The 27,312-nt window shown below is 37.3% G+C and overlaps 1 protein-coding gene across 1 annotated transcript; it reads left to right on the top strand.

Annotated features, from left to right (window-relative positions):
* The first annotated feature begins 1,156 nt into the window (after positions 1 to 1,156).
* EREG (epiregulin) lies at positions 1,157 to 27,128 on the top strand. The gene is made up of 7 exons (XM_032466383.1): positions 1,157 to 1,209; positions 6,779 to 6,890; positions 7,051 to 7,288; positions 19,110 to 19,196; positions 21,064 to 21,187; positions 21,816 to 21,965; positions 23,846 to 27,128. Exons 1-7 carry the CDS (start codon positions 1,157 to 1,159, stop codon positions 23,925 to 23,927), a joined length of 846 nt encoding a protein of 281 aa, XP_032322274.1. The 3' UTR covers positions 23,928 to 27,128.
* The last annotated feature ends 184 nt before the right edge of the window (positions 27,129 to 27,312 follow it).

Below are 27,312 nucleotides of genomic sequence, written 5' to 3'. Positions count from 1 at the left end.
CTTCCATCCTCTTCATTCCACTGAACTTTCTCCTGAAAGGTTACCAGTGACCTCATTCTTGCCAAATCTCTTCCTCCATTCCTACTGTCTCGACCTCATTGCTCCACCTGCTATTGGTACCTATGCCTCCTCTTTGGAACGCCCACCTTTTGCTTTGCGAATCCAGCACTATCTTGGTTGCCCTTTAAACTTTCTGACTCTCTTATGTATCCTGGCACTAATTAAATACCTGATATTTATTAATGCCAGTAATTATATCTGACAGTTCTCACCATTTTATTAAGCATTATCGTATTTTTAGTCCCATAAAAATACTGAGATGAATGAAAGGAACAATTATCTCCAGGTTTTACAGATGAGGCAGTGTAAACGAGATCATAAAGTCAAAAGGCTTATGACTGACAGGAGCGAGGATGGCAACCTAGGGCTTCTAGCTACTGATTGTCTCCCTCTCTCTTTTTTTCTTTTTTTTGCTTAAGTGTCTTCTGTTTGTTAGCACATTTAACATATAACCTCCCCCCTTTTTTTTCTATCAGAAAAAGTGAAATTTTCTTCATAAATGTGGTTTGGGTTGTACTACAATATCATCCTCTTTATCTGCAACAGGATCAAGATTTTCAAGTTTCAAAATCCCCACAGAGTTTTTGTGGAGTTAATGATTCATAGGTTGTAAGCAAAGGGAAGAAAACAAAACAAAACAAAAAACACCTAAGCAAAGATCCTAGGGGAGATGAAGGCAAGATTTGAGAAAACTGGAAAAGCCTGTTTATAAGATGAACTACTTTTTCATAGCCTGAGGACATTATCTGCATTATCACTCTAGGATCTTTGAGCCAATGCCTTTGTGTACGTGCCTAAAATTGCTCAATGCTTAAAAGCACCTACCATCAAGAGATGATAAAGCTGAGATTCCATCTTCTCAATACCGTATCTTGGAGATCATAGAAAACTATTGCATTGGAGATCGTGTGGTTCAAATTGCATTTTAAGAATGAAAAAAATCTAGCCCACAGCTCTTAAATGACCTAGACAAGATCACATAACAGTTTATTTTCAGTCAGGACCAGAACTTGGATCTAAACTACATGTGGTTCAGTATTCTTTCTCTCATTCCATGTTTTGGTTAAAACAACAGGCTGTCTGCTTGCGAGAAACAATGCGTTCATTTGAGGCCCTGTCCAAACCAAATGAATCAGAATCTCTGGGCAAGTAAGGCCCAGGCTTCAGTATTTTTTTAGAAGCTGACCAAGAGATTTTAAAGTGCAGCCATGTGTGAGAACCAATGTAATAAAATATTAAAAACTACATAAATCATTCCTTATAGAGTAGGATGCATTGCAAGATAGAATATAATCTCATTTATGTGTAATTTTATTGGGGGATAATTTCTAAGTCAAATAGATATTACCAGTAATATCCAATGCAATAAAAATAAAGGCTTTAATAACTATTGTTTTATTGCCTTTGCTAGCAATTTTTTTACGTCTGTTAGTGGTAGTGCTCAACAGAGAAAAAAATATTAATCATAAAACAATTCCTAGGATTTTTGTGGCATTTCACTCTGTCTTCTAGATACTTTTATCCCCCGGGTCTGCAGAAATCAGGCAATCCTAAATTTATTGAACTTAGATTTAGACAATAATTCAGGTATCTTTGAAGACATTGACAGAAAATAAAATTTCAAGCTTAAATATCTATTGTGCATGTTTGCCCTTTTCCCACACCTGAGAAGAATATTAACATTAAATATTTGTGAAACTTCCATAAATCCGTACGTCATCATGCAATAGTCGTGCGAATGATTTAACTGTAAATTGCAAAGTTTCTCCAAGGCTGATTTGTGGCTGAATGACACAGAAAATGTTTATTGAATGACCAAACATAAAATGATTGTTTAAATCAATGCCTTTGAGAGTTAGCACTTTAACTGTAAAATGTTGCATGGGAAGTAGCAGCATTGATGTAGGCGATTTACAACCACATGTCACTAGGCGTTAGCTAGACACGCAATAGCAGTGCTTTAAATAGGGATAGCTGCATTCCTAATTCATCATCTCTGCGTGTGTAATGAATGCTCTGTGGGTATGCATAAGTGATGGAAGGGCAGGCTCTTCTATTACTAGGGCACAGCTCATGGCAAGCACAAGAAGCAACAGCTCCAGACTCAGCCAGCTTCCTAATATCAAATGCAGTACCTGGCTTTTTCTTACTTTTTGTGACTACTGAATGATTTTTCAGAGGGTTCTGTTGATGAAATTCATTTTTGACGTGACATTTTCAGAGTGACATGTTTTGCATAAGCACAACGAACAATAAAAAAGTAAGACGAATGCTTTGCCACTGGAAGCTGGGAGACTGGCACACCTGATGTTCTTCTTTGTAGGAAAACAGTACCAGGACATTCTTCTTAAGGAAAGAGTATAAAAACTATCTGCAAATGGGTGTGAATGCTCTTTGCAAAGAATCTGAGACTAGAAAACTCCAGAAATGTGGATTTTAATGAAAATATATGAGAGCATCGCAGGTATAACAAACCCTGCACTTTCAGTGAACTGGATGTTGTTACGGGTAAATGTGACACACTGGAGATGAAAGTTTGATGCTGGCTGGAATCAGGCTGCAAGGTTTGAATCCCGTCTTATTGTTTATGAGCTGAAGGGCCTTGAACAAATTTCTTAATCTTTTTGCCTTAGTCTCATCTATAAAATGGAAATAAAAATGTATTGACTTCCCAGGATGATTCTGAGGAATAAGTAAGCAATTGTATTTTAAATTACCTAGTGAGTTAAAAAGATTAGGTATAAATATTAGTTGTCATCATTATTATTATTGTTGTTGTTGTTGTTGTTGTTACTCTTATTATTATTATTAGGCCCATCTACATTTAGATTTAAGAACAAATATCCACTAAGTTCATGCTCCTTTCCACCTACAGTTCTGAATCTAAACAGAACCACAAACTGAAGGTATTGCCTTTTAGTAGATTCACTCATCTGATCAGCTAATCAGCCATCCGCACTGCTCACTCAACATTCAAGTTGTATGTAAATTTTTAAATGTGTCAGAATCATTTTTAATTTAAGGAAACCCTTCAAATTACAAGTCAATCAATGAGAAACAATCATTTACTATTTATTAGATTCTAAAGCTTTCTAAATTTTTGTTTTCTTCTGTCTCTTTAATTACATACTAAAGAAAAACAGAGGATTTTCCTTTTTGAATTCTTAAACCAATTCTCAGTTAAGAATGGATTAGTCCAGAGGAAAAAGACTTCTTTAAAAAGCCTATCACAGAGGCTATTTAAATAAAGAGAGTATCGCTACATTCAATATATGCTTCTCTTTTTCTCTATTTTGTCTCAAACTGGATTAAAAGTTCTTTGGGCTCAGGGATGCCCCTGTATATCTGTATCAGTCTCTAGCTATATAGAAAGGCCATTACAGAGACATTCAAGAAATATCTGCTGAATAAATAAATCAATGAGAGATGTGCCTAAATAGCATTGTGGTCCATTGATTTTTGGTTGAGAAAAGAAAAACAGTCACTGTCTCATAAAGGTTATGGGGAAATATAGTGCCAAGAATTTTGCTTGGAAATTAGTGGTTTATTTGTATTTTATATGATATTATGTAATTTAACATACATTTTAAGAATTATTATGAAAGACATAAATTCTTCATTCAAGTGGAACTTGCTAAAATGCCCTGCATGGTTAAATTTGGCTAAATTTAGAATAAAATCAGTTTTTTCAAATATTAACATCTGATAGAACAGAGTTTCATATTTTGAATATTAAATTTAACAATTTGATCTTGGACACCTTCCTATATTTTTCAAAGCCTTCATTGTTAACAGAAGCAATCCATTACCACTCCATCGCACCAGGTTCTTGCTAACAATTAGCTAGTAAAAGACTTGAAACATTTCGTGTTATATAAAAGCTAATTCACCAAAGTATGTGTGCTCCATTGTCAGTTTTGAAAAGCGGGTAATTTCCTAATAAACAAGTGCCAGCTGCAATCCCAAAGAGCACTAACTTGAGGGAAGAAGTAAGAGATGGAAGAAAGGTGAGGTTTTCTATGTTCTTGTCTGAGGCTGGATGCTGGTCCTTTGGGTCCGGCCCAGAGCTGGATCTGGCTGTGGTCTGCAGTAGGCTGATTGCTGATACCAGTTTAGGGCCTGTGTGTGGATACCATTAGTCCAGGCTTTCTTAACGTATCCTAGGAGGACCCCTTTTAATGTAAAAAGATTATTTTGCCACATCCTCCCACCTGATCGAGCTTACACGTTTGCTTTGTATCAATTAAAATACACATGCAGTCAAGCCACCTTGAATTCATTAGCAATTTTAAATGAATACAGTTTAATAATCCCAATATTCAACATATTTTTAAAACTGCATTAGATAGATAGATGTTTAGTCTATAGATATTACTTATACTTAACTAACTCAGAAAAAAAGTGCCCAAACCTCTCAGGTTGGGAACTGCTGAACCGGTTGATGTCTTCAGTCACTTCCTAGTTGGGAGAGTCTATATGCCTTGATTTTCTTCTCAAACTATTCTATCTTCAAATGTGTTTTGGGCCTTTAAGAGGAATTATGATTGTACTTCATACTATGTATATACATTTAAGTGAAAGATTAAAGAAAATTGTTCCCAATTATTTTTTTAAAACGGAAGGCTATTCTGCGGAGACAGAGGCAAATCTTCCCTGATGCGTCATGAAGGAGTCATTCTCGAAAACTAATGGCTAGAAAATTGAGTAAACATAGAACTAATAAAAAAAAGATTTCTTCACACCATGTGAAATCAGCCCATAGAAGAGCACATTGCTGTGGAAAATTTTGGGATAAGCACAAGGATTTTTTCATGATGATGGGATCTCAGGCTTGCAAGCATCAGCTACAACGTAAAAAAAAAGTCCCTTGCCACATATCAATACCGAAGAGTTGACTGTAGCCGCGTGACCCCGTTCTCCCCAGTGTGTTCTCACCCCATCCTTTTGAACACAGACCACAATACTATATTGGTTAAAATAAGATATTAATCAGGACTAAGAAATTCTTCTTCCGGTCACCCCTTGTTAAGTGCCGACAGTTCTACTGCACAGAATAAGGGAATGCTCCCAGGTGACACCTCAATTCTTTAATTTTTCGGACACTTGAGCTATTTCTTTTCCAGATCCAATTTGTAAAACAAAAGCCACTGTGAGCGAGGAGTCCCTTTTCCTAAGTCTAGTTTACCAAACTTGTGATCTCCATCAATGTTCTATAAAACTAAGGCTTGCCAGGATCATCTTTCTTGGTTCTATTTATTCTTTTACAAAAAAGCAGTTAAGTGCCAAGTCACTTACTGCCTGTTTTCTTGCCGGATTCAGAAGGTAGATTTAGGAACCCAGACTCCTCCCTCCACCTTATTGTGCATTGATTCATTTAACTCATGAATACTGACCACCAACCAAGTACCACCATCTTAATGTATATCGACATAACATAATAGGTATTTTTAATGAGTGCCAGCTCTGTACTAGCGCTGCGAAAAGCACTTTCATTACCTTCCTGTTAGATACTATCACTAACCCTATTTTACATGTGAGGAAACTGAGAGAGATTAAATAACTCATCCAAGGATTCCCATGCAGACAATCTAAATCCAGAACCCATGATCTTCTAACCACTGAAAGAAAGATAAAGTATTTGTTTCCAACATGAGTGTTCTGGACACTAAAGATGCTTGAGATAAGGGAGAAAGAGGCCAAAACAAAAAACAAACAAAAACAAGGAAAGGAACAACAAGAAGAAAACAAACAGTAGAAACAGAGAGTTTTCAACATCCATTAGATTCAATTTTCTATTCAAATATGCTGTCAGTACTGCTAAACTGACTCACTGTTTTTAGGCCCACGGAGGAAATGCAATAACAATAACAAGTAAGACAATGTATGTATTCAGACAGTTCTGAACATATGACTGACAAACAAGAAAAGGTATTCAATTCAAAGTAATTTCATCAGGTATGAAGTACCAGATCTAGAATTCTATGAGACTAGGGCAAAGAGAAACAATACAAGCTGTTAAGAGATCAGAACGAAAAAGATCCCTGTAGGCTCAAGAAATCCAGGCCCTTGAGGAGAACTGTGAAAGTGAGTAGGATCTGAGTAGCTCCAGGAAAAGGCAGCCATTTCCCCAAACCGTGACTCCACCAGCACAAGGAGGAAAGTGGGCGTAAGCAAAGGCACGGTGAGCTTCCCAGCCTGGCCGGGGTGCAGCCGTCTGTCTGGTGAACTAGTGGGAGCTGAGGTTGAGAAGACTGCTGGGTTCCCATTTGTGTCAGGCCTTGTCCAAAAGGCAATGGAAAGTCACTGAAATACTTTGTTTGTACTGGAGAATGACAGGATTAAAGCAAAATTCGGGGAAAATAAATCAAAAGCAGCAGGCTGATGGATGGCAAACACGACAGAAGAAAACATAATTTAGGGGCTTTTCTTCATAATAACTATGCTTTGGCGGGTACAAGGAGGGCCCTCGAGCCACTGACAGATTTCAAGAATGTCCACAAGACACACACACACACACACACACACACACACACACACACACACACACACACACACACACACACACACACACACACACACACACACACACACACACACACACACACACACACACACACACACACACACACACACACACACACCCCTTTCCAAAAGCATGTAGTGGGAGCTCCAGCTCTGGCTGGCCGGCTGACTGATTCAGGTTATGCCTGTCACCCAGAGCAACTAAAAACACCACCCACTATCCGGCAGGTGACCCCACGGAGCAAACCAACCTTTCTGGTCCATGCTCCCCACCTCCTCCCGCAGGAGCCCGAGAAGAAGATGGAAAAGTTTGGGGAGTAGTCCCCGGCTCACCAGAAGGGCAATTTTTCATTCCTCAGCCACTCTCAGGTGTTCAGAGAGGGAGGATGACATCCGGACAGTCCTCCGGCCACTCCTCCCTCAGGGCCGATTATGAAACTCTGGGCACTTTGTACCTCACCCCGCTAGTTAGTCCTCGGGCCCGAGGCCCCTCCCCAGACTTATAAAGGTCGCGGCGCGGGGCCGTCGACCTCACTTGCCTGGCAGGCGGGTTGTCGGACGGACGTGGCAGTCGAGTGGCCCCTCCGGCTCTGCTCAACGCGCCCCCAAGCCCGCGCCCAGCCCGCGTCCCGCAGACGCTCACCTCAGGAGACGATGATGGAGCCGGTCCGCGCCTGCCAGGTCCCCGCGCTGCTGCTCTGCCTGGGTGAGTCCCCCGCCCTTGCCCGCCGCTCAAGTGGGGACAGGCGGCCTGGAGGCAGCTGTCATCTCAATGCGGAGCTTCCCACCAGGCTCAGGCGTGCTCCACTTCACGCGGTGTCTCTTGTTAGGCAAATCAGTCTTTCCCTCCAGCAGGGGATGGAAGAGGGCTGGGGGGGGGGGTGTCTGTGTTCAAAATGCTTTTCATTGATAAATCAACGTGCTATATATGTGATGAATGAATTCATAGAGCTCTGTATTTAGCGAAATAAAAAGTTGAAAAGGTTTGGGCTTTTCCTTTTGAAAATTTGCCAGTTCTAGAAATCCAAAGACCGAGAAGACGCGGTGGGGGCGGGAACCGACAAGACCCGCGCCAGTTAAAGACCTTTTGGAGAGAAATGCTTTTCCGTCTTGCGCTCAGTTTTCTAACTCAGGCCTGGTTAAGCTTCTGGGGGCGCTGGTGTGCGCCTGTGTCAGGTGTGCGCCGGTGTCTGCGGTGCTGAAGCTCCGGACAAGACGGAATGAAAAGGCTGTGTTTGCGTGTTTGCGTGCCGGGAGCGGGAGGGACGCGGGCAGGTCCCGGCGCTCCTCGCCGCCCGGGACCCCAAGGCCTGCCGCTTCCGGTTTCCCCCGCAGCCCCCGCCCCGGGAGGCCGGTCAGGCGCTCTTCACTTGCTGCTAATTACACCCTAGAGCTTGTAATGGCTGAGTGTACTTTAATGCCCGTCTTCTTATTTGAGATCATTTAGTTCTTGTGCATACGGGAAAAAAAAAAAAAAAAGAAGAAGAAAAAAATCTTCATGTAACTTACCTGGTTTGAAAAAAAAATATTGCTAGTTCCTAAACTTCAAGCGGAATTTGGGGTTTGTATATGAAAGTTGTAATAAGGAAATAAAAGTTGCCAATCTCAAATTCTTTCTGGAATTGCGATGAGGCGAATTCCCCTAACTATCTGTGCAGGATGTGACAGTTAAATTATTATTTCGACATGCCTTATCTCAAGAGTTGGGAGACTTTATGAAATGCATACTATGCATAGTTGTAACTTACTCATCCAAGTTCAAGAACATAGGTGGAAACTGGATCTGTGGTTTCTACCAAACTTTGGTAAGAATGACTTGCTAGAATCTCAGTGTGGCTTTGCTATCTTTGTTTTGAAGTCCCTGTGAAAAGAATGAAATTACAAAGGTGACAGACTTCCTGGAGTTAGAAATCAACCTAGAGGTCAGAATGGCTTAGCACTTTTTTTTTCCACCTGTAAGGTTGCTCTGAACAATGCAGGTATCTGTTCTGGGCCACTCATTGAATATTCTAATTTGAGACAGCAAGAGCCTATGAATAACCTGGTTACTACCCCTCTAGTGTATGTGTTGTGTGTGTTTTTGTTGTCATAAAAGTGCTTAAGTCCTTTATTGCATTACTTAATTATAGTTCACCTATTTCATCAGCCACCAAGCCCATTTCCAAATGAGCGAGGTCAGTTTCTGTTTTCCCAGTTTGTTTGGATATTTCTCTGCCACTAGGAAAGTTCCTGTTTGAATTTCCGTATCATATCTCTATACTCTACTGAGGTATGCAAGTCCAACAGTCTTATTCTAAGGCACATGGGAAAAAGGCAAAAACATCTGTTATTTCTGAAATTGCCATTTCCCGCCCCCCAAACAAAAAATTAACTAGAAATGCTTTTCCCAAATGTCTATCCTTCAAAAGAAGGAGGCATTTATTTTAGATTTTGGCAAACATTTTTTTATTATTTTTTGTGGACTTACCTTGATTTATGGCTGGAAAAACAAAATACAAACACCTTCACTTTCCTATTTTGCCTCAAACACATGCAGATTTAAATTGCTACACACTCCCACAATCATTTAGTTACTTTTATATTTTATAAATATTTGATATCAATGTTCTCACTTTATGTATTGGGAAACTCTGGCCCAGAGTCTCATAGAAAAGCAGCACTACAATGAAAAAGTTCACTTTTAGCTGGCACTTTTAGCTTACTCAACATTAAGTAAAAAGGTTGAGATACCTCAAACTAGATAACACATTTCTAAATAACACACAATTTTGGAGTTAAATTATCATTTTTCATCTTATGATTGTTCCAAAATGAAGATGAGAAATTATTATCTCAAGTTCTGCAATGAATGTTTAGGGGCTTTTGATCTAAAAATCAAACATGTCCACTGATATCTGAATGGACTTTTGAACACGCTCCTGAATGACATCTCAATGACAATTCATCCCTACTTCATTGCCCAATGACAGAGAAGTGAGCAGAGTAAACATTCTTTCTTGAAAACTGAGGAGTATGGATGACAGTGAGACACTGGCTGGCCTCAGATCTTTTCTGTTGACCCCGAGAGTTTATAAGCTGCCCATGTTGTCACAACCAGAGGTGACACATCATAGGCTGAAAACTTGATGACAGGCCTCTCCAGGCTGGATTTTTGACCCAGGTTCCCTAGCTGCCTTCCTCATCATCTTGCCATACGAGCAAGAGCAACTTAGGTAATTGGGGTGTGTGGCTCAGCACTGAGGCCCAAATACAGGAGTTGGGAACAGAACTAACAGTTACCAAATGCTTCCTGTGTGCCAGCCATGTCGTGTGTTAGGTGTTTTACAATATCATCTCAGTTACTTCTTAGAATAACTCTACGAGGTAGCTATGATTGGCCCAGTTTGACAAATGAAGAACCGAAGGCTCAGTGAAGTGAGATACCTGCAAGGACTTAGAGATAGCAAATGTCAAGGTCATTCTGGAGCAATGTGGAAGGAGCCGGAGGGTCTCAGAGTTACCAGGAATGTAGTAAAAATAACTGATTCTAATAGAGAAGTGCCAGAGTAGTCTGGCGTCTGCCCCAGGGCTTAGAACCTGTTATGGGGACCAGTATATGTGCAAAAATGGTATCTTTATGGTATCACTCAAAATCAGGCACAGAGAAGTTGTGACTGTTTCCTCAAACTCTGCTAAGAGATGTTGAATTTTTTACTTAACCTGTATTCAGCATTTTTAATCAACATAGTACCCTGGAAATTGACTTTTATTATGAAATAACCATTGACATCAGTTGATCAAGGCCTTTATTTCTGTGTTTTCCAAGATGTAAATTAAGTAAAACAATCAAAGAGAAGGACACCCATGTCCTTTTTGATTGACTGATTTCCTGTATCAATTTACAGTGTTACTGTGAATTGAACATACTGTATATGAAGGACCGAGTTGGAATCTACAGTACATTTCTATTACCAGTGAGAAAATAAACATACTTCCTTGGTTAAAAAAAAAAGAACAATAGTCACACAGTCACTTTGGAAAAAATGAATTTGAATGTCTTCTGTCCATTTTTGCCCAAGAAGCTTGCATTTTCTGGTTAATGATCACCCAGGAGATATAAATGTCATGTAAGAAATCCTCTTTAAAGAGACTGTAAATTAAGGTGTGGTTTTCTCATCTGTCAGTCCTCACTCTGAATACAGGCTTATGCAAATTGTCTAATTCATCTGGCTGTAACTGCTGTTAGGAGCATTCCTTCAGAAGACAATAGGAAGACTCCTCAAAGCTGTAATAGGAGAGCTCCTTAGGGAGGAGCACCGTGACACCCATCACCTTGGTATGACCGTCCTGGAACCTTTGAAAAAATGAAGTAATGAGACAGACTCAGTGTCCTCTGGCGATGCAGTTGATGTAAGACTGGATGTCTAGTTACAGGGCAAAAAAAGGTGCAGTGACATTCTAGGTTAAAGTAATGATTTAATTAACTAGGTTACTATTTATAATACACAAGACAACTTGATAATTCTCCAGGAAAAAAAAGTGTTAACCCTTAATCACTTAGACAAAAAATCCTGAATTTTAAATTTGAGGCATGAAAGTGAGTTAAATACAAATCTTTTTGAAAATCCTTACGAAAATCCTTACGATAAGAAGAGCCTTTCTTTCTCGATTATCGTACACACACACACACACACACACATTCAGGTATGGCAAACTTTATAGTTTTGAGTCAAGGGACATAGTATATAGAACACAAGTTTCATACCCCAGTTCTTTTATTTCATACTTTCACAAAGGTTTATTCCTCTTTGAGCTTCAGTTTTCTCATCTGTAGAGAGGAGATCGTAATAACTATGTTGTCAGGTTATTGTATATGGATATTATAAATATGATAATATTAATTTTTTTTAAAAAAGACACTTTTAAAATTAGAGCTGTTAGCAGCAACAGCAAGTGCTTTTTTTTTTTTTTTTTAAGAAAAAGGCCTCGTTTGATCCTTATAGTAACTTCCTTTTGCCGGGTAGGGTTTTGTTATCATTTCCATTTTACAAATGAGAAAACAGAATTCAAAAGAAGTGAATTACCCAGCATGTAAGGGCTGATTTTTGAATAGGCTGTATCCTCTACTGTGGATACTCCCAACTCACACTTCACTTTTGGTGAGAGTTCGACTCATCCTTTAAGACTGAAGAAAACTATTAAGCTTTCTCTGATACTCTCCTCCATCTTTCTGTCACCACTGGAAAATAAATGGGCAGTCTGCCTCCAGCCCTTTGCACCTCTCTGAGTCCTTCGGTCCTACTCTTCTTACGTCGCACTGTAAGTGTGTATCTGGCGGGTCTCTCTAAGTACTATACTTATCTTTTATCATTCACATTGTGACTGACTTATATTAATCACCCAATAAATGTTGTGGGGTGGATGATTAGAAAGTTACTTATTCCGAGTTCTCAGCACTATATTTTGACTTAACCAGCTGTTCTTTGAAAATGTGCTGGAGAGGCAAAATATTTTGATTAAGCAATAGTTTTTGAAAATTCAATTCTATCTAATAATAAAGTTGAATAATTTTTCTCCCTTATTTTTCCCATTTCTCTTAATGGAGTCTGTATTCACTGATGGTATGCCAAGAAAATTTAAGTATATCAGCACTCTGTGTGTGTGTGTGTGTGTGTGGGTGGGTGTGTGTGGGTGTGTGTGTGTGTGTGTCTATGTGTCTGTGTATGAGAGAGGGAGAGGCTGGGGCAATGAAATGACTGAGTGATGGATAGTCAGTAAGAAAAAAAAAAGTATCGTTTTAGAAATGAAAGGAAACTTAGAGTAACCTGATCTAAATTCCATCTCCCGCTCTACTCCACCCTACTCATGGGTGCTGTTTTTAGAGATAAGGAAACCCAGCTACAGAGGGATAAACTTAGTATCTGAGCTAGAACTAGATTCCGTATCTTACGGATCTAATGCAAGGTTTTTCAGCCTCGGGTCTATTTACATTGTGGACTGGATAATTCTTTGTTGTGGACTGTCCGATACACTGCAGGGTGTTTAGCAGAGACCCTGGCCGCTACCCACTAGATGTCAGGAGCACCCCCACCCCCGCCTCCCAGGCCAGTTATGACGATCAAAAATGTCTCCAGACATTGCTAAATGTCCCTGGCTGACAAAATTACACTAGGGTGGGAAGCACTAGCTAATGTGTTTTCCATTGCTATAACACATTGCCACTCATGATTCACAGTTTTAGTAATCAGTAATCAGTGATTTACCAAGGCAGAAAAAAATCGTATTAACGATAAGCTGGATGCAAATATAAAACCAATTCTAGTGTTAAAAAAACAAGTTAGCAATTTTTATTGCTGACTTCAGCACCATTGGTTCTGAACGATGATGAATATTATTCACGATCCAGTCACTCCTCCTTTCTTCAGTCATCGCATTGCTGACCACTCTGTGCCTCCTTCGATAACTCTGTTCTCTTGTCTCCCACGAGACTGAACTTCCTTTTTTCTCCAGTTTCCTTGGCCATTTCTATCCACTCCTTATCACATACTTCCCAAACTTTTATTATTTGCCATTCCATACTATTTCCCTTGGAACATTTAAATGACTCCTAGGCCTTTAAAGGTGGTATTTCGTCATATGACTTTCAAATAGACTCCATCGACTCCATTCTTATTCTTTTACTCAAGATCTGTCTTCCCAAGGGCCTCATAAATATACATAGAGGACATATGAGCTACAAACTCAAATCCCTTCACTCATTAAGTCCTCCCATCCTGTGGACTAGCTGCGAATGCCACCACGAACCTTCCATCCTGGCTGTGTTATCTACTCTTCTAATGGCTCCACCTCCCTGGAGATTTTCTGGCCAGAAACTTGGCATCATCTGTGAATTCTCTCCTTTCCTCTCCCTGGTATCTGGCCCCACTAACTCTGTTTAGAACAAGAACTCTCTCCTTTGCATCAGTTTTCCTTTCAGCATCTTGTTCAGTATCTTGCATCTAGAAAAATATCAGATATTTATTGAACAGATATTACTGAGACATGTAGTTACTAAAAGTAAGCAAAGGCTAAGCTGCGCCCTCCTTCTTCCCCATTTATTGAGTATGACTAAGCCCTTCCCACCCTCCTGTCATACTACAGGTGCATACATGCTTCTCATGGAAGCTGAAGTCTCCAGTGTTAACCAAAAAGTGTATTTTCACAAAGTAAAATTTCTCAGCAGCTTCCGTTGTGCTAGGAGCATTACATCGATTCTTTGGATGAAAAGCGATTCACTTTGAGGCTTTTAAAATCATCTTTTATGTACTCATTTTCTCTTTTTGTGTTTTGATGATCACTGATTAAAACTGTATCCTTATGCAAATTCATTTTTTGGCAATAGGCTTCTATATAAAAGAATGAATGATAAGATAGTCAATATGGTTTAAAAAATGTCATTAAGTCTTCAAACCCTTAGGATGCAATACGACCATAATGGGAAAAAAGTTAAATGGCAAACATTTATAATCCAAACTGCTGCTCCTTTAGGAGATTTTTATGTCAAAACAGTAAAGTAATAGAAATTTAAATTTCTGAATTGGATCAATAGGGGTAAGTGTGAGAAACAACATGGAAGGGAATAAAGATAGAAAAGGTTATAAAAAGACCCTACCATGTAACATTATCTTGAAGAAAAAAATATATATTTTCAATAGACAGTTTGAAGTAATACTCTAGACATGAATCTTTGGTTTTAGGGGCTGCAATTCCCATATTTAGAGCTCTTAGTCACAAAGTTCCAAAGCACCCAGATTAATATAAATTAAGTGTACAGTAGTTTTATACAGTAGCTGATGTGCTTTCTCCTGCCTTAGGAGGACATTTCCATTATGAATAAGACATACACCTTTAAATCCATGTTTAGGGCAAAGTAAACTATACTCTCATATTTTGACTCACTGATTCTTGATTTGAGTACCTTTAGCTACAGTATTGTATGATCACTAAACTGTATGAGCGCGTTGAAGTATGATTTAGAAATTACTACTGAAATTGAAGGGTTTGATTTAATGCCTATGAATTGAAAAATGCGGCCTATTAAATCTTTTCTTGACACTTGACAAGGGAGATCTTATGACTATATTTGAAACTCAAAATTAAAAGATTTATTTGTAACCCATTATTATGTCAACCTCTGGTTTCATCTCGTTATCCTGTTTTTAATCTCTTTTAATGAAGCTTAGTTATAAGGGTAACATTGAAAAACTGTAGGAAGAAAATGATTGATGGTAGAAGGCAAGGTTTACAATATACAGATACATATATATATATATAAAATGATATATATATATATATATATATATATTTGTCCACTAGTCTCTGAAAAATAGACTGTTACTAGAAAGAACTGACATTAGTTCTTTTCAGTGTCTGATGCGATAAAGAATTTGCAATTATTTTAACCAAGTGGGGCATGACTTTATCTAATAGTGGAATTTAATTTAAAACAAAAAGACATCTGGAAATGGTGACAGCATATTCACTCCTTGAAAGTACACAAGACCTAACAAGCCTGCTACGTTACAGACAAATCCTAAAATCACAGACTGCCGTGGAAGAAGGTAGAGAACTAACAGTCCGTGAGCACACAGGCAGGTGACCACAGCAGAAGTGTGAACAGAGCAGATTCTGCTGCCTGTTTGGGCTGGACAAATACTATGATTCATTATGAATTTGCTGTTCTGGTCTAAATATCCTAAAAGGTTGAATTGGGAAAATAAAGTGCATTCCTTTCATTCTGCAACCTGTCTCGTTTTATTTGAGATCATTTGTATTTGCTTGATTGTTATTCAGGAAAATCATTTTATCTCTGAGAACGTCAAGATTATTGCAGAATAGGTTTGGTCAGCCAGTCACCAAATCTCAGCCTCCTTCTAGATGGCCCCTCTGTGTGGCCATAAGGAAACAAGGACAAAAGAAACCATATGCAATGAAAAGGACGTTTTCTACATCTGTCACTCCTCCTGAATTTCAGGCAAGCACTTACTTAGTGCTCGGGGCCCACGACATTTAGTATCCCCCACTGGGGTGGTGGTACTCAGCCTCTCCCACACGTTGTCCCCGGTGTTGTGTAAGGTGTGGGCTCGGCCCTGACTCACAGAGTAGAGGTGATTTGTATCCTGTGAGTCATCGGCATCACTTCCTGCTGGCACAGTTGGCCATTTCACTGAAACAAATCCCTGAAAGGTGAAGGTAGACAGATGGACAGGAGCTTTAGACACCTGAAGCCCATTTGGAAATTTAACAGAAATAGTGGCCTCCAAAGGGACTTTTATTTTCATAACATTATTGAAATAGACGTTCTAACGGCCAGTTTTGAGTTTTCAGATCCTCTGCCCCATTATCATTTAGAACAGAATTCTTCTGTGTCTTAGTTACCAATGTGGAGCTGGCCACCAGATCTGTTTACTGACCCTCTGGTATTTCAGAATCTTTAACATCATAGTGAATTATTTTCTTAGCAAGGACCCATGGTCAAGATCAAAAACTCAAATGTAGTATTTGCAGTTGAATTACAGAAAGATTATCATGGTCAAATGACAGTAATGTCATAAAAAGCTGAAAGATTAGTGGAATATATGGATATGACTTTAGCATCTATTCTTTCCCTGTATGACTTTAAAATAATGAGTTGTGATTTATAAGGGTGACAGGGTAGTAGATATCAAAATTCTCCATGGCTGGGCTGTTTCAGTCGTTTGATTACTTCCACTTACTCCTTTACTGTATTTTGCAACACTCAGGGGCAGAGATGAAGTTGAGGGAAGTTTGAGAACCACTCTTTTAAAGCAATAGAGCTGTGTAGATGGACACATGATTTAGAACCAATTTTGCTAGTTTGTTGGCTATGTACATCTGTTGGAAATATAGTCTAAACACTTTCATTTGATAGAAGCATCTAAAATTATTTATAATTTCCTCTGTAAAATACCCGGATGTTGGATTAATGTATCAAGTCTCACAGAAACCATCCTGAGTGATGGACTATGTCCAAGGGAGCGTCACAGGTTAGGCCAGCCCAGTTTTTGTAGAGGCACGCCCTGCCCTGAACATTCTTTAATTCATAAAAGCAAATATTTCACTTGTGGCCTGGCCAGCTGGGACACAGTTTCCAACAGTGGAAAAACTAACAATACTAAAAACTTTGAGGAAAAAAAAAAAAAAAGACTACAAAGCAACACCTTAAAGAAATTAGCTTAATTCTATAATAGTTGCAGTTGTAAGCAATTCTGAGCAGGAAAGACTAGGGTCTGATTTGTGCTAAGGATAAAGAAATGATTCTTTGCAGATAGAGAAATGTGCATTTGCACCATGGACCTGGATGGCCCTTTTGCAGTGGGAGAATTGGTAATATCTCCTCCCATCACTGAAGAAGCATGGAGGAGTAGGAGCATCATGGATGTAAAAACACAGATCGAGAACTCTTCAGAAGTGAAAGTGCAGGTCAAAATTATATTGAGAAGTAGAACAAAATTGGCTTGGATGAGAATCTAGCTCATTCTTTCGAGAAGACTATGGGGACAAACTCACCTTTCTCCATCTTTGTTCAACTGACAGTGAAATCCAAACTTTAGCAATTTTTTTGTCATTTAAGAAAGATGATTTCCACCCCACCCCTACTCCGTAACAGCAATTGAAGCGTCACTTATATTGTAGGAGAAATATGGAGTGGGAAGGAGATAGTTCTAAACTTTTCAAAAGATACTTTCAAATCATTGAAAGGTTATGAGACGATGTCAAAAGATAGATTCCTAAGTTACTTTCTATGGTCACTAGATAATTGATCTTGGACAAGACATTTAATTTATCTGGGTTGAGGCTGTTTGGGGCTAATAACTGCTTCGCAGGATTGTTATAAGTGTCAAGTTTGAAACATAAGAAATCTCAAACTTTGATGCTCTTGTGTAATTTAGTTTTAAATTTTTGTTTTACCCAGAGAATGTGCAGTTTTCTTAACATATACATACCTCCTCTGTTGAGAAAAAATAAAATTCTTTATTACTTAGATTTAATTATCCTTTAAAGTATCAAATTACAGAGTGATTTATAACCTTGTTATAGACCAGCAGAGGGCACTACCCACATATACTGCTGCTGGATGTTGAGTGTCATGGAGCATTCATCAAGTCTCTGGTATGTTGAACGTTTCAGAAAAATATCATTTCACTTAATTCTCCCCAAAACTCTATAAAGTAGGGAAAATTAAGATCTGGAGAAGTTAATTAATTTATCCAAAGTTACATAGCCTGAGTTTTCTCCCAGGATTGCCTTTCCACCATGTTTTGTTGCCTCCTTATGGGGTTAAATAATCTGCTTCAATTACATTTATCCACGTTTGTTCCCTGTGATGTCCAAGCCCATTAGACTCTAGTATTATTGCCTGTTTCCAAATCTATAATGTGGCCCATTAAAGACATGGCTGTGTACTCTTGGGAAAGATACTTAAACTCTTTATGTCTCAGTTTTCTCATATGTCTAATGGGGAGAACAGTTGTGTCTTCTTCAAAGAGTGAGTGAGTGGATTAAATGGGACAATATTGGTAAGGAGGGTAGAACCATGCCTTCATGTAGTGCATGTTCAAGAAATGCGAACGGCTGCCAACTACCACCACCACCACCACCACCACCACCACCGATAATGTTTATTATACAGCGGTTACTCACAGAGCCTGGAAAGAGTGACTGAAGAGCAAATAGATGACTTTTAAGAAGAAGAGGCCAAACTCTCTTCAGTAAACATCCGTGCAATTAAAAGGATTCTTCTTATACTTTCTATGCAATTCAGAAACCACTTGAGTCATTCTGGTGCCTGTTTTCCAACATTTGTCTTTTCAGGGGAGACAGATGATGACAAGGCTTTGTTTAACCTCTTCCTGGGCTGACCGGATTCTAGGGGTGGATTCTAGGGCTCAGTGTGGTCCATCCAGCACGTGTGTTCATTCCCGTGTTAGATGAGATATGTTCTGACTTTAGATTACATTTTATTAATTAAAAGCTACTTTCATGTGGAATGCAAAGAGTAACTTAGGTGCTTAAAGGAACAACTAATTTATCTTAGGTTGAGAGTTCCGTTTTGTTGTTACCATACATAGAAGCTGATTTTTTAATTTGAAGGCTTCTTTTGTGATAGATTCTGGCTTGGAGCATTGCTCTGAACACGTCATGGGTCAAACAGTGGAAATTTTCCAATTTTCCAATTGCTAAGCTTCTTAAGAAATCAAACTTCAAAATCAGGTCTTTGAAAAGGTTACTGTGAAATATTTAGAGCAAGTCCAATCTATAACTCTGAATACAATGCCAGGGCTTTTACCCACAGACAGAGGAGCGAGGGATTCATTTATTTTCAATTATATGCCTATTTCCATGAATTATTTTCTTTTACGGTTTTGATGGGCCAAATTTATGATTTAATTAAAAGAACTTTATAAATACTGTAATTATGTAGAAATCTGATCAGGATTTCTTTCTTTGAAGCATTATTTATATATTTGATTTTCCTCCATAAATAGGTTTCCACCTTCTACAAGCAGTGCTCAGTACAACAGTGATTCCTTCATGTATCCCAGGAGAGTCCAAAGATAACTGCACAGCTTTAGGTAAGCCCAGATTTGTCGGTGTTGCATCAAAGAATTACACGTTCTTAGCAGAAATGTAAACTCAAAGACTATAAATACATGATAGCGGGGAAAAAAGGAGGGGATAACAGAAGAATTGTTAAAACGTCCCCCCTCCAACGAACTAGTGATCTGAAAAAATTATATAAAGGAATAACCAGAGGCAGAAGGACTGAACTTCTAGTTATATATAAAGATTTGATTTTAAAGAAGTAAGGAACAAAGAAAATCAGCACTCTCTAGAGGTTTGGTCTTCCTCCCTTCCTTTTTTTGGTTATTTAAACAAGAGTATTACATTCGAGATGCTTTGTTCAAGATGTTTTGTGTGACTGTTTCACAAGCATATTTCACATTTTAATATCTAAAACATTCTAAATTGAATTTTATGTGTAGGTTGCAACATTATTCTAAAGAGGCTCCTGCTTTTATTGCTGTATTTATGTAGCCAAGGCGTTTGTAACTCACGTCAGGTCTCATCTTTAGAGATGTTGAGAGACTTTGATTGATTTCCCAAACCTCAAAAGATTGGGAATGCACACAGAGATAAGCTTTGCTGGCTTAAAACCCACTATAGAATTAAGCTTTCTTAAATTAATTAATGGATTCAGCCTGCCATTGCTTTTGGAGTAATGTCAGGATTATTTTGAGATTTGAAAAAATCACCCTGACTTTGTCTGGATAAGTGAATAACTGTGATTTTTGTGTATATGTCTTAAACTTACCTTTTCGATCCTTAAAGGTTGTCTTTTGGGAATTATATCCCCAGGTTTTATATTGTTTTGTTTAGTCTGTTGGACAGTTTTTAGGGGGTCAGATGTGTGTTTATTGGTAATCACAGTGACTTCCTAGTCCTGAAAATACCTGACTGGCTTTGTTATAGCAGCTTGGTGGTTACTATTATGAAAGGGTTATTACTACTTTAAAGAAAGCAACACTGCTGGTGGGAATGCACTTTGGTGCAGCCATTGTGGAAAACAGTATGGAGATTCCTCAAAAGACTAGGAATAGACTTACCGTATGACCCAGGAATCCCACTCCTGGGCATATATCCAGAAGGAACCCTACTTCAAAATGACACCTGCACCCCAATGTTCATAGCAGCACTATTTACAATAGCCAAGACATGGAAACAGCCTAAATGTCCATCAACAGATGACTGGATAAAGAAGATGTGATGTATTTATACAATGGAATACTATTTAGCCATAAAAACCGACAACACAACACCATTTGCAGCAACATGGATGTCCCTGGAGAATGTCATTCTAAGTGAAGTAAGCCAGAAAGAGAAAGAAAAATACTATATGAGATCTCTCATATGTGGAATCTAAAAAAAAACCAAAACATAAATGCAAAACAGAAATAGACTCATAGACATAGAATACAAACTTGTGGTTGCCAAGGGGGTGGAGGGTGGGAAGGGACAGACTAGGATTTCAAAATGTAGAATAGATAAACAAGATTATACTGCATAGCACAGGGAAATATATACAAGATCTGTGGTAGCTCACAGCGAAAAAAAATGTGACAATGAATATATGTATGTTCATGTATAACTGAAAAATTGTGCTCTACACTGGAATTTGACACAACATTGTAAAATGACTATAACTAAATTAAAAAAAATAAAAATAAAAATAAAAAATGACCTATCAAAAGAGCTGATAAGTGCATCAGGATATGTTTCAAGAACATTTGTTAATGAAATTCATAATCAGAATAGTAAAAACATATAATGAAACTATTACTATTACTGTAATTTTTTTCTTCACATTAAATAAATTTATATATATTCATATAAAAAAAAAGAAAGCAACAGAACTTACTTAACTTTCCATTTCTTTTACAGTTCAGACAGAGGACAATCCACGTGTGGCTCAGGTGTCAATCACAAAATGTAGCTCTGATATGAATGGCTACTGTTTGCATGGACAGTGCATCTACCTGGTAGACATGAGTGAAAATTACTGCAGGTAATATGCCAAATACAAACAAACAGAAGCAATTTTTAAAAAACCTATATTTCTCTATTTTTTTTAAGTTACTCTATTATTTTCATGGGCTACAACTTATATGTACTATTGGCATGCCGTTTATATGTACTATTAAAAACTTTATTAAGTGATTTTTTTTTTAAACTAGGGAACAAATAGTAGAACCAACAGTAATTATCAAATTGTAGAGATTCTTTGGGGGTGCAGAATGGGGAGGGCTTCCGGTGCCTTCCTCTCACACTTGCCACAGTAGCAGCTCAGCTTTTAATCTTTTCTCTGGACTTACGTGCCAGCCACTGTTATAAGAATTGATTCCACTGATTTATACGAAAAGCACCTCAAACCTACAAAACTTAAAAGGCACCGTTTTCAGCCACCTCAGCAGCTGAATCAGACTATCGTTTTAATACCACAACTGAGCTTGAGGGCTATGTGGGGCTCTTTTATCAAAGCTGGCCCAGGTTTAAGGTCAGCCTTTGAATTCATCTTTACAACTTTTGGCAAACCTTGCATGATAGTGTGAGATTAGCTCTTAGCTCTTACCAAACTAATTCAGAACCTTGATTTCTTTTTTAAATAACTGATCTTTCTGTGCATTTTCCTTTAGGTGTGAAGTGGGTTACACCGGTGTCCGATGCGAACACTTCTTTTTAACCGTCCAACAACCTCTGAGCAAAGAATATGTGGCTTTGAGTGTGATTCTTGTTATCTTGTTCCTCGTCTTAGTCGCTGGTTCCATATATTATTTCTGCAGATGGTAAGCCAGCATTTTCTTTTTTTTTTTTTAACGTTCTACTTTTGTAAATTACATTTATACAATACATTACAAATTTGATAAAAATATGGCAAAGCATTATTTAGTGGGGTAAGACAGACTCTGCACTGATGATATTTGTAAAGAAGTTTTAGCAGCCGAATGTCTGGATTTGACTATATTATTGGCTCTGTTATTTATTATCTCTGTGACTTTATGCAAGTCAAACTGGGAGAATCAATTCCTTTCTCTACAAAATACAGATGGAAATCCTTATCCTTAATGACAGAACTGCTTTCAGTATTGAATATAACACATGTGAAAGTAAACTGTAAGGCACCATGCCAATGTTAAACTTAGTCACTTGTATTTAATTTAGTAGGTCAAATTTTGTATTTCATAAAACACGTTTTATAAATCAATAACCCCGAGGCTTAAGATTTTGAAATTTAAGGCAGACTAGTAGAAATGAGTTTCCAGGTAATTATAAAAGTTTAATTTTAAAAACTGGTTTGTGTCAGTCCCCAGAACCTCCATCTTCATCACTCCATCTTCAGGTACAATATTGTACTGACATATGCTGATAACTGATAGAATATAGAGTGGGCACTGAAATACCGACAGTCCATCGGATTGTCAGTTTTTTAGGATTAGGACCAGGATTTGGGAACAGTGTGACTTAATTAATAATAACTGCCTGTAAAATGTCTCCATGAAATCCTTCTTATTTTGGAACTGACACAAATGTTTTAGGGTAGGTTTGAGTGAATTTTATTTTATTTTTTGCTGAAAGTAATGCATCTTTACTTTGAAAGCCTGAAAGTGTGCTGTTACTACAAGATTAAATTTATTTTGCCCATGTTTGATTCTAAGTATTCATCAAATGATAATGCCTTTTTAAATTAGTTATAGTCACAGAACTGCATATTATCAAAACTGAAATACACTTGAAAGGTCTTTGATTACAATCCTTTTCTTTATAAAGGGGGGAAAATAAGACCCAGAGAGGTCAATTTGTATGGTCCAGCTCATTTAGCTGATAAGTGGCAGAACTGAGCCTAAATAAAAACTTTCTAATCTTATTCTTCTATGAAGCAAAAACATTATGCAGTTTCCTCAGGGCTACAAGCTTTATCTCCAAAATGGGTAGAAAATGAACTCAGAATATTAGGAAGATAGCTTTAATGATTGAGTAAATGAAGATTCTGAATCATGATAAATATATGAATCCTAGATGGAAGAACTTGGCTAGGTTATGTAACCCATTTTTACTTCACTTTCTTTGTCTGTAAAATGAAGATGATAATGATAAATGTGAGGATAAAATAAATAATGACCATAAAGCACTTGGAACATTGTCAGTCACCTAATGAGTGACATCATTGTGATGGGTAGAATGTAATAATGTAGTGTGATATTCAGAATATGTGTACTTTAATAATATAGGAAAGAAGGAAGGAAGGAAAGGAAAGGAAGGAAGGAAAGAAGGAAGGAAGGAAGAAAAGAAATGAAGGAAGGAAGAAAGAATGAAAGAAAGAAAGAAAGAGAAGGGAAGACAGAAAAAGAAAAAAAGCTAAAACAGCCGAGGATTTAATGTGGTCACACGCTTTCCTGAAATTTTACAATTTCATCATCTAATGTGAAAGCCTCTGAGAAGTCCTTTAACTGCATTTCACCATTTCCTCCCAAAATTGTTTGTCCATAAATACTAACCCCTCCTCCCCTCTTTTTCTCTCGTGTCCAGCCTAAACCTATTCACCTCTGTCATTTTGGAAACGCTATGCTAATGTACCTTTCGAGTGCATATATTTGTTTCGTTAACATACTTTGTTCTTATTACGGTGAACTACAGTGCTAACAGCTTCATTTCTGAATATTTCTAGTTATAGAAATCGAAAAGGCAAAGAACCAAAGAAGGAATATGAAAGAGTGACCTCAGGGGACCCGACGTTGCCACAAGTCTGAATGGTGCCATTAAGCTTCTGAGCAGGGATGCACTGCATGGCTAATTATGTTAATATTCCTATTTTATTAATAATATTTATGTGGGGTCATGTGTTAAGTCAACAATGATGTATTTTTAATATACTAAGAAAAGTTTTTATTTTTGTTTTATTTTTGACAGACTATTTGCTAATGTATAATGTATACACAATATTTAATGTAGAAAGAAAATGGTTATTTTTGTAAAAAAAAGTTATTTCCTGGGCTAAATGCTTTACTGAAAGCTTCAAAGCATATTTACTGGCTGCGTAAAACTCAGGAGAAGGTGATGCCCCGTTCATTGTTAAGAAGTATCAGCAAATGACAGATTTCTGTAAGCCTAGATATACGGTCAAATCAATTTAATAAGTATATTTTTCTGCTCCTCAAATCAATGATAATTGTTTTGACTATATCATAGTTTGATGTAAAAGTTGGCACCACTGGGGCATGTATTAAAACGGTAATGCTGTGGGAACTGGGGAGAAGCAAATATAGATCGTGTGCTACATGCTACACACTGGAAACAAACTAAACCCAGGAGGCTATCCCCCCTCCACCTGTATCTTTAGCTGTAACTCGCTCTTTATTCACCTGGAGGGAAAGTGGACAGTTCTCTATTCTAACCCACAACTCCTAAGATGCTCGTCAACCATGTAGCAGATTCTCCATAAGAAAATGGACTGGGAACATTATTTTATACCATCTTTTATGTAAATAGTATTTTATAGCTTCACAGTTTGTTTTTTTTTTTTTTTAGTACAGCATTTATGTGAGGTAACTGTTGCTCATGAGACAAAAAAATAATTCACACATGAAGCCAAAATCCGTGCTTCTGTTTAAGACTATTTCTACAGGGACTTTGCTGAAGAATTCTAAGATTAAATCATAGTCCAAGATCTGATGGACTGATATTATTTTAATTATTATTTTAAGCACGTAAGACAGTAGTACTATATATTGTCTAAAGTTGGAAATACAGTTATTTCATTTTCTATTCAAGAGAGTTTAAACTTAAAACAATGCAGTAAGTAAAATGATATATTTAAAATTACATCCTGATCAAAGAAGTGGGGAAAATACGAAAAATATCCTAGTGTATTTTTCCAAATGAATACATTCATTTGAAAACTTTTAAAATGTGGAGACTTAACCACACCTTCCTATGGAGGCTGAGATGAAACCAGGGTCCTGTTGTTTGTCTTTTATTTTTTTGAAAGAGACTAAGATTTCTCCTATGCTTTGAGCCCATGGTCTCAGTGAGTTCATAAGGGTACTTGGCACAACCACATAAGGAGGCACAGCTGTCACCACCTGCAGTCTCCTGGGAGACTGTGTTATTGAATGCTGGACCTTTGGGGACAATGTTTCAGGATCCCATACCTGGTCAGGGAGGATCTCTTCTTTCACCTTTTTCCTTGGAATATGCTAGGGCAACAAAGAGGAAATAAGTGATGGCTGACTTCTGAAGTGCCAGGTGCCAGGATTTGCCTCCATACGTATTCCTGCCTTATATACCCTGGTGCATTCATGTGACTGTCATCCAAAGTCCTGGGTCTGGCCCTCACTGTGAGGAGAACAAACAGATAAAACCATCATTTGTTGCTCTATCAACAATATATAAAACTTAAAAACAAGATAAAGAGAAATTAAATAAAATTCAGTAAGATCTAAAAGGATTTTTCTGTTTCTCACTAATACAGCTTAAATCCTGCACACACTTATTGACGTCTACTGCATGTAAAGGAGGTTTGCTTATTTTGAGTAATTTTGATTGCGTCAAAGAAAATTTCTTGACGAACCAAGAATTTAACTACAATCTATTTATTTTATTACAAAAAGAGAGTCATATTGGTTTATCTTAAGCATCTCAGTTCATACTACGTAATTAATTTTAAGTAGTATTTTGGGGTGTTTTTTAACCCTTCTTTAAGAATGCTTAAAAAACTAACCCCTGCAAAAGTTAAATTTTTTCTTATAAACGCATATTAAATGATAAAAAGGTTTGACACAGAACTCTTTAATGGATGAAAAAAAAATCATTGTGTTAATGAGGACAATGTTGAGCAAACTTGAAAAATGATTGCTATCAGCTCATGTTTCCTACAAACAGTGGAAAAATTTTGGCTCACATTTAGTCTCTCTTCCTTATTCTACATATTTCTCACTATATGTATTTGCAGAAGGCGCCATGAGAACAAATGCAAATCCAATGCATAAATGCATAATTTGTGGCTTTCCACCGAGGCCACACAGTAACCCAGTTGACGTACTCTATAACCAGAGACATAAAGTTCTATGATTGGTACAAGATTCAACCTCACAGTTAAAATTTGTGTAATATATTAAATATTAAAAATACAATCAAATGCTACTGTTCTTTTGGACATTCTTTTACTCTTATATTTGCCAAAGTCAAAGCAAGTGGAGAAATAGTGCACTAGTATGACAGATTTTTATTTTTGAGTCTGAGAAGAGAGTTAACTAAATTCAACTGCCATGAGATAACAAATTAATCAATTTTTATGTAGCAAATACATACTAGTTTCTAATTTCTGTTGAATTTAATAGCATAGTTTTTAAAAACTCTTGTCTGACCCACCTTGCCATTTTTGCTGCAATATTCATTCTGTAGACATTTAGGGGAAAATGTGTTTAATTGGCTGCCCAATATTTCGATATTTTCTAATTTTTTTCTACTCTTATTCATCTGGGCAAAGGGGGAGTAACAATTTGTATGAGCAGTGTTGCTGGAATACAGTTTAATCTTTTAACTGAAGAATAAATTTATCCAAAATATATGTTATTCAAATTGGATGATATTAAATGTAAGACAGTGAATTTCTCACTGCTTTCTTTGCACTCTGTAATTGCACTTTTCAAGTCTGAAGAGCCATTTTGGTATACAGCTTATATTAAAGATGCTATGGAACATAAAGTTGTATTGCATACAGTTTAAAGTAACTTATTTGACAGTGAATTTTATGAGAGTACTGAATTGTATCAATTTGTTTGTGTTCAATATCAGCTTTGATAATTGTGTACCTTAAGATATTGAAGGAGAATATAGATACTTATAATATATTATTAATTTTTATTTATTTTTGTTGGAAACTGGAAAAAAAACACAATTGAAAAATAAAAATGCATTAAACACCTTGCATTAAAAATGTCACTGATAAATATGGTCTCTTTTTTTTTTCTTTCTTTTTTCCATATTACATTAAAGGATTTCAAAGCAGTGACAGGTCTACAATATGTTTAAATATAAAGACATATGGCTTTAGTTTCAGAAAGCATTATATAAATTTATCATATTTTGTAGCCTACCATAGTGATGAATTTCTTTGAAATATAAGGAACTACA

Source organism: Camelus ferus, chromosome 2 (assembly GCF_009834535.1).
Source record: "Camelus ferus isolate YT-003-E chromosome 2, BCGSAC_Cfer_1.0, whole genome shotgun sequence".
NCBI lineage: Eukaryota > Metazoa > Chordata > Mammalia > Artiodactyla > Camelidae > Camelus > Camelus ferus.
The sequence above is the reverse complement of the archived record's forward strand: the minus strand, read 5'-3'. Positions and strand labels throughout refer to the sequence as shown.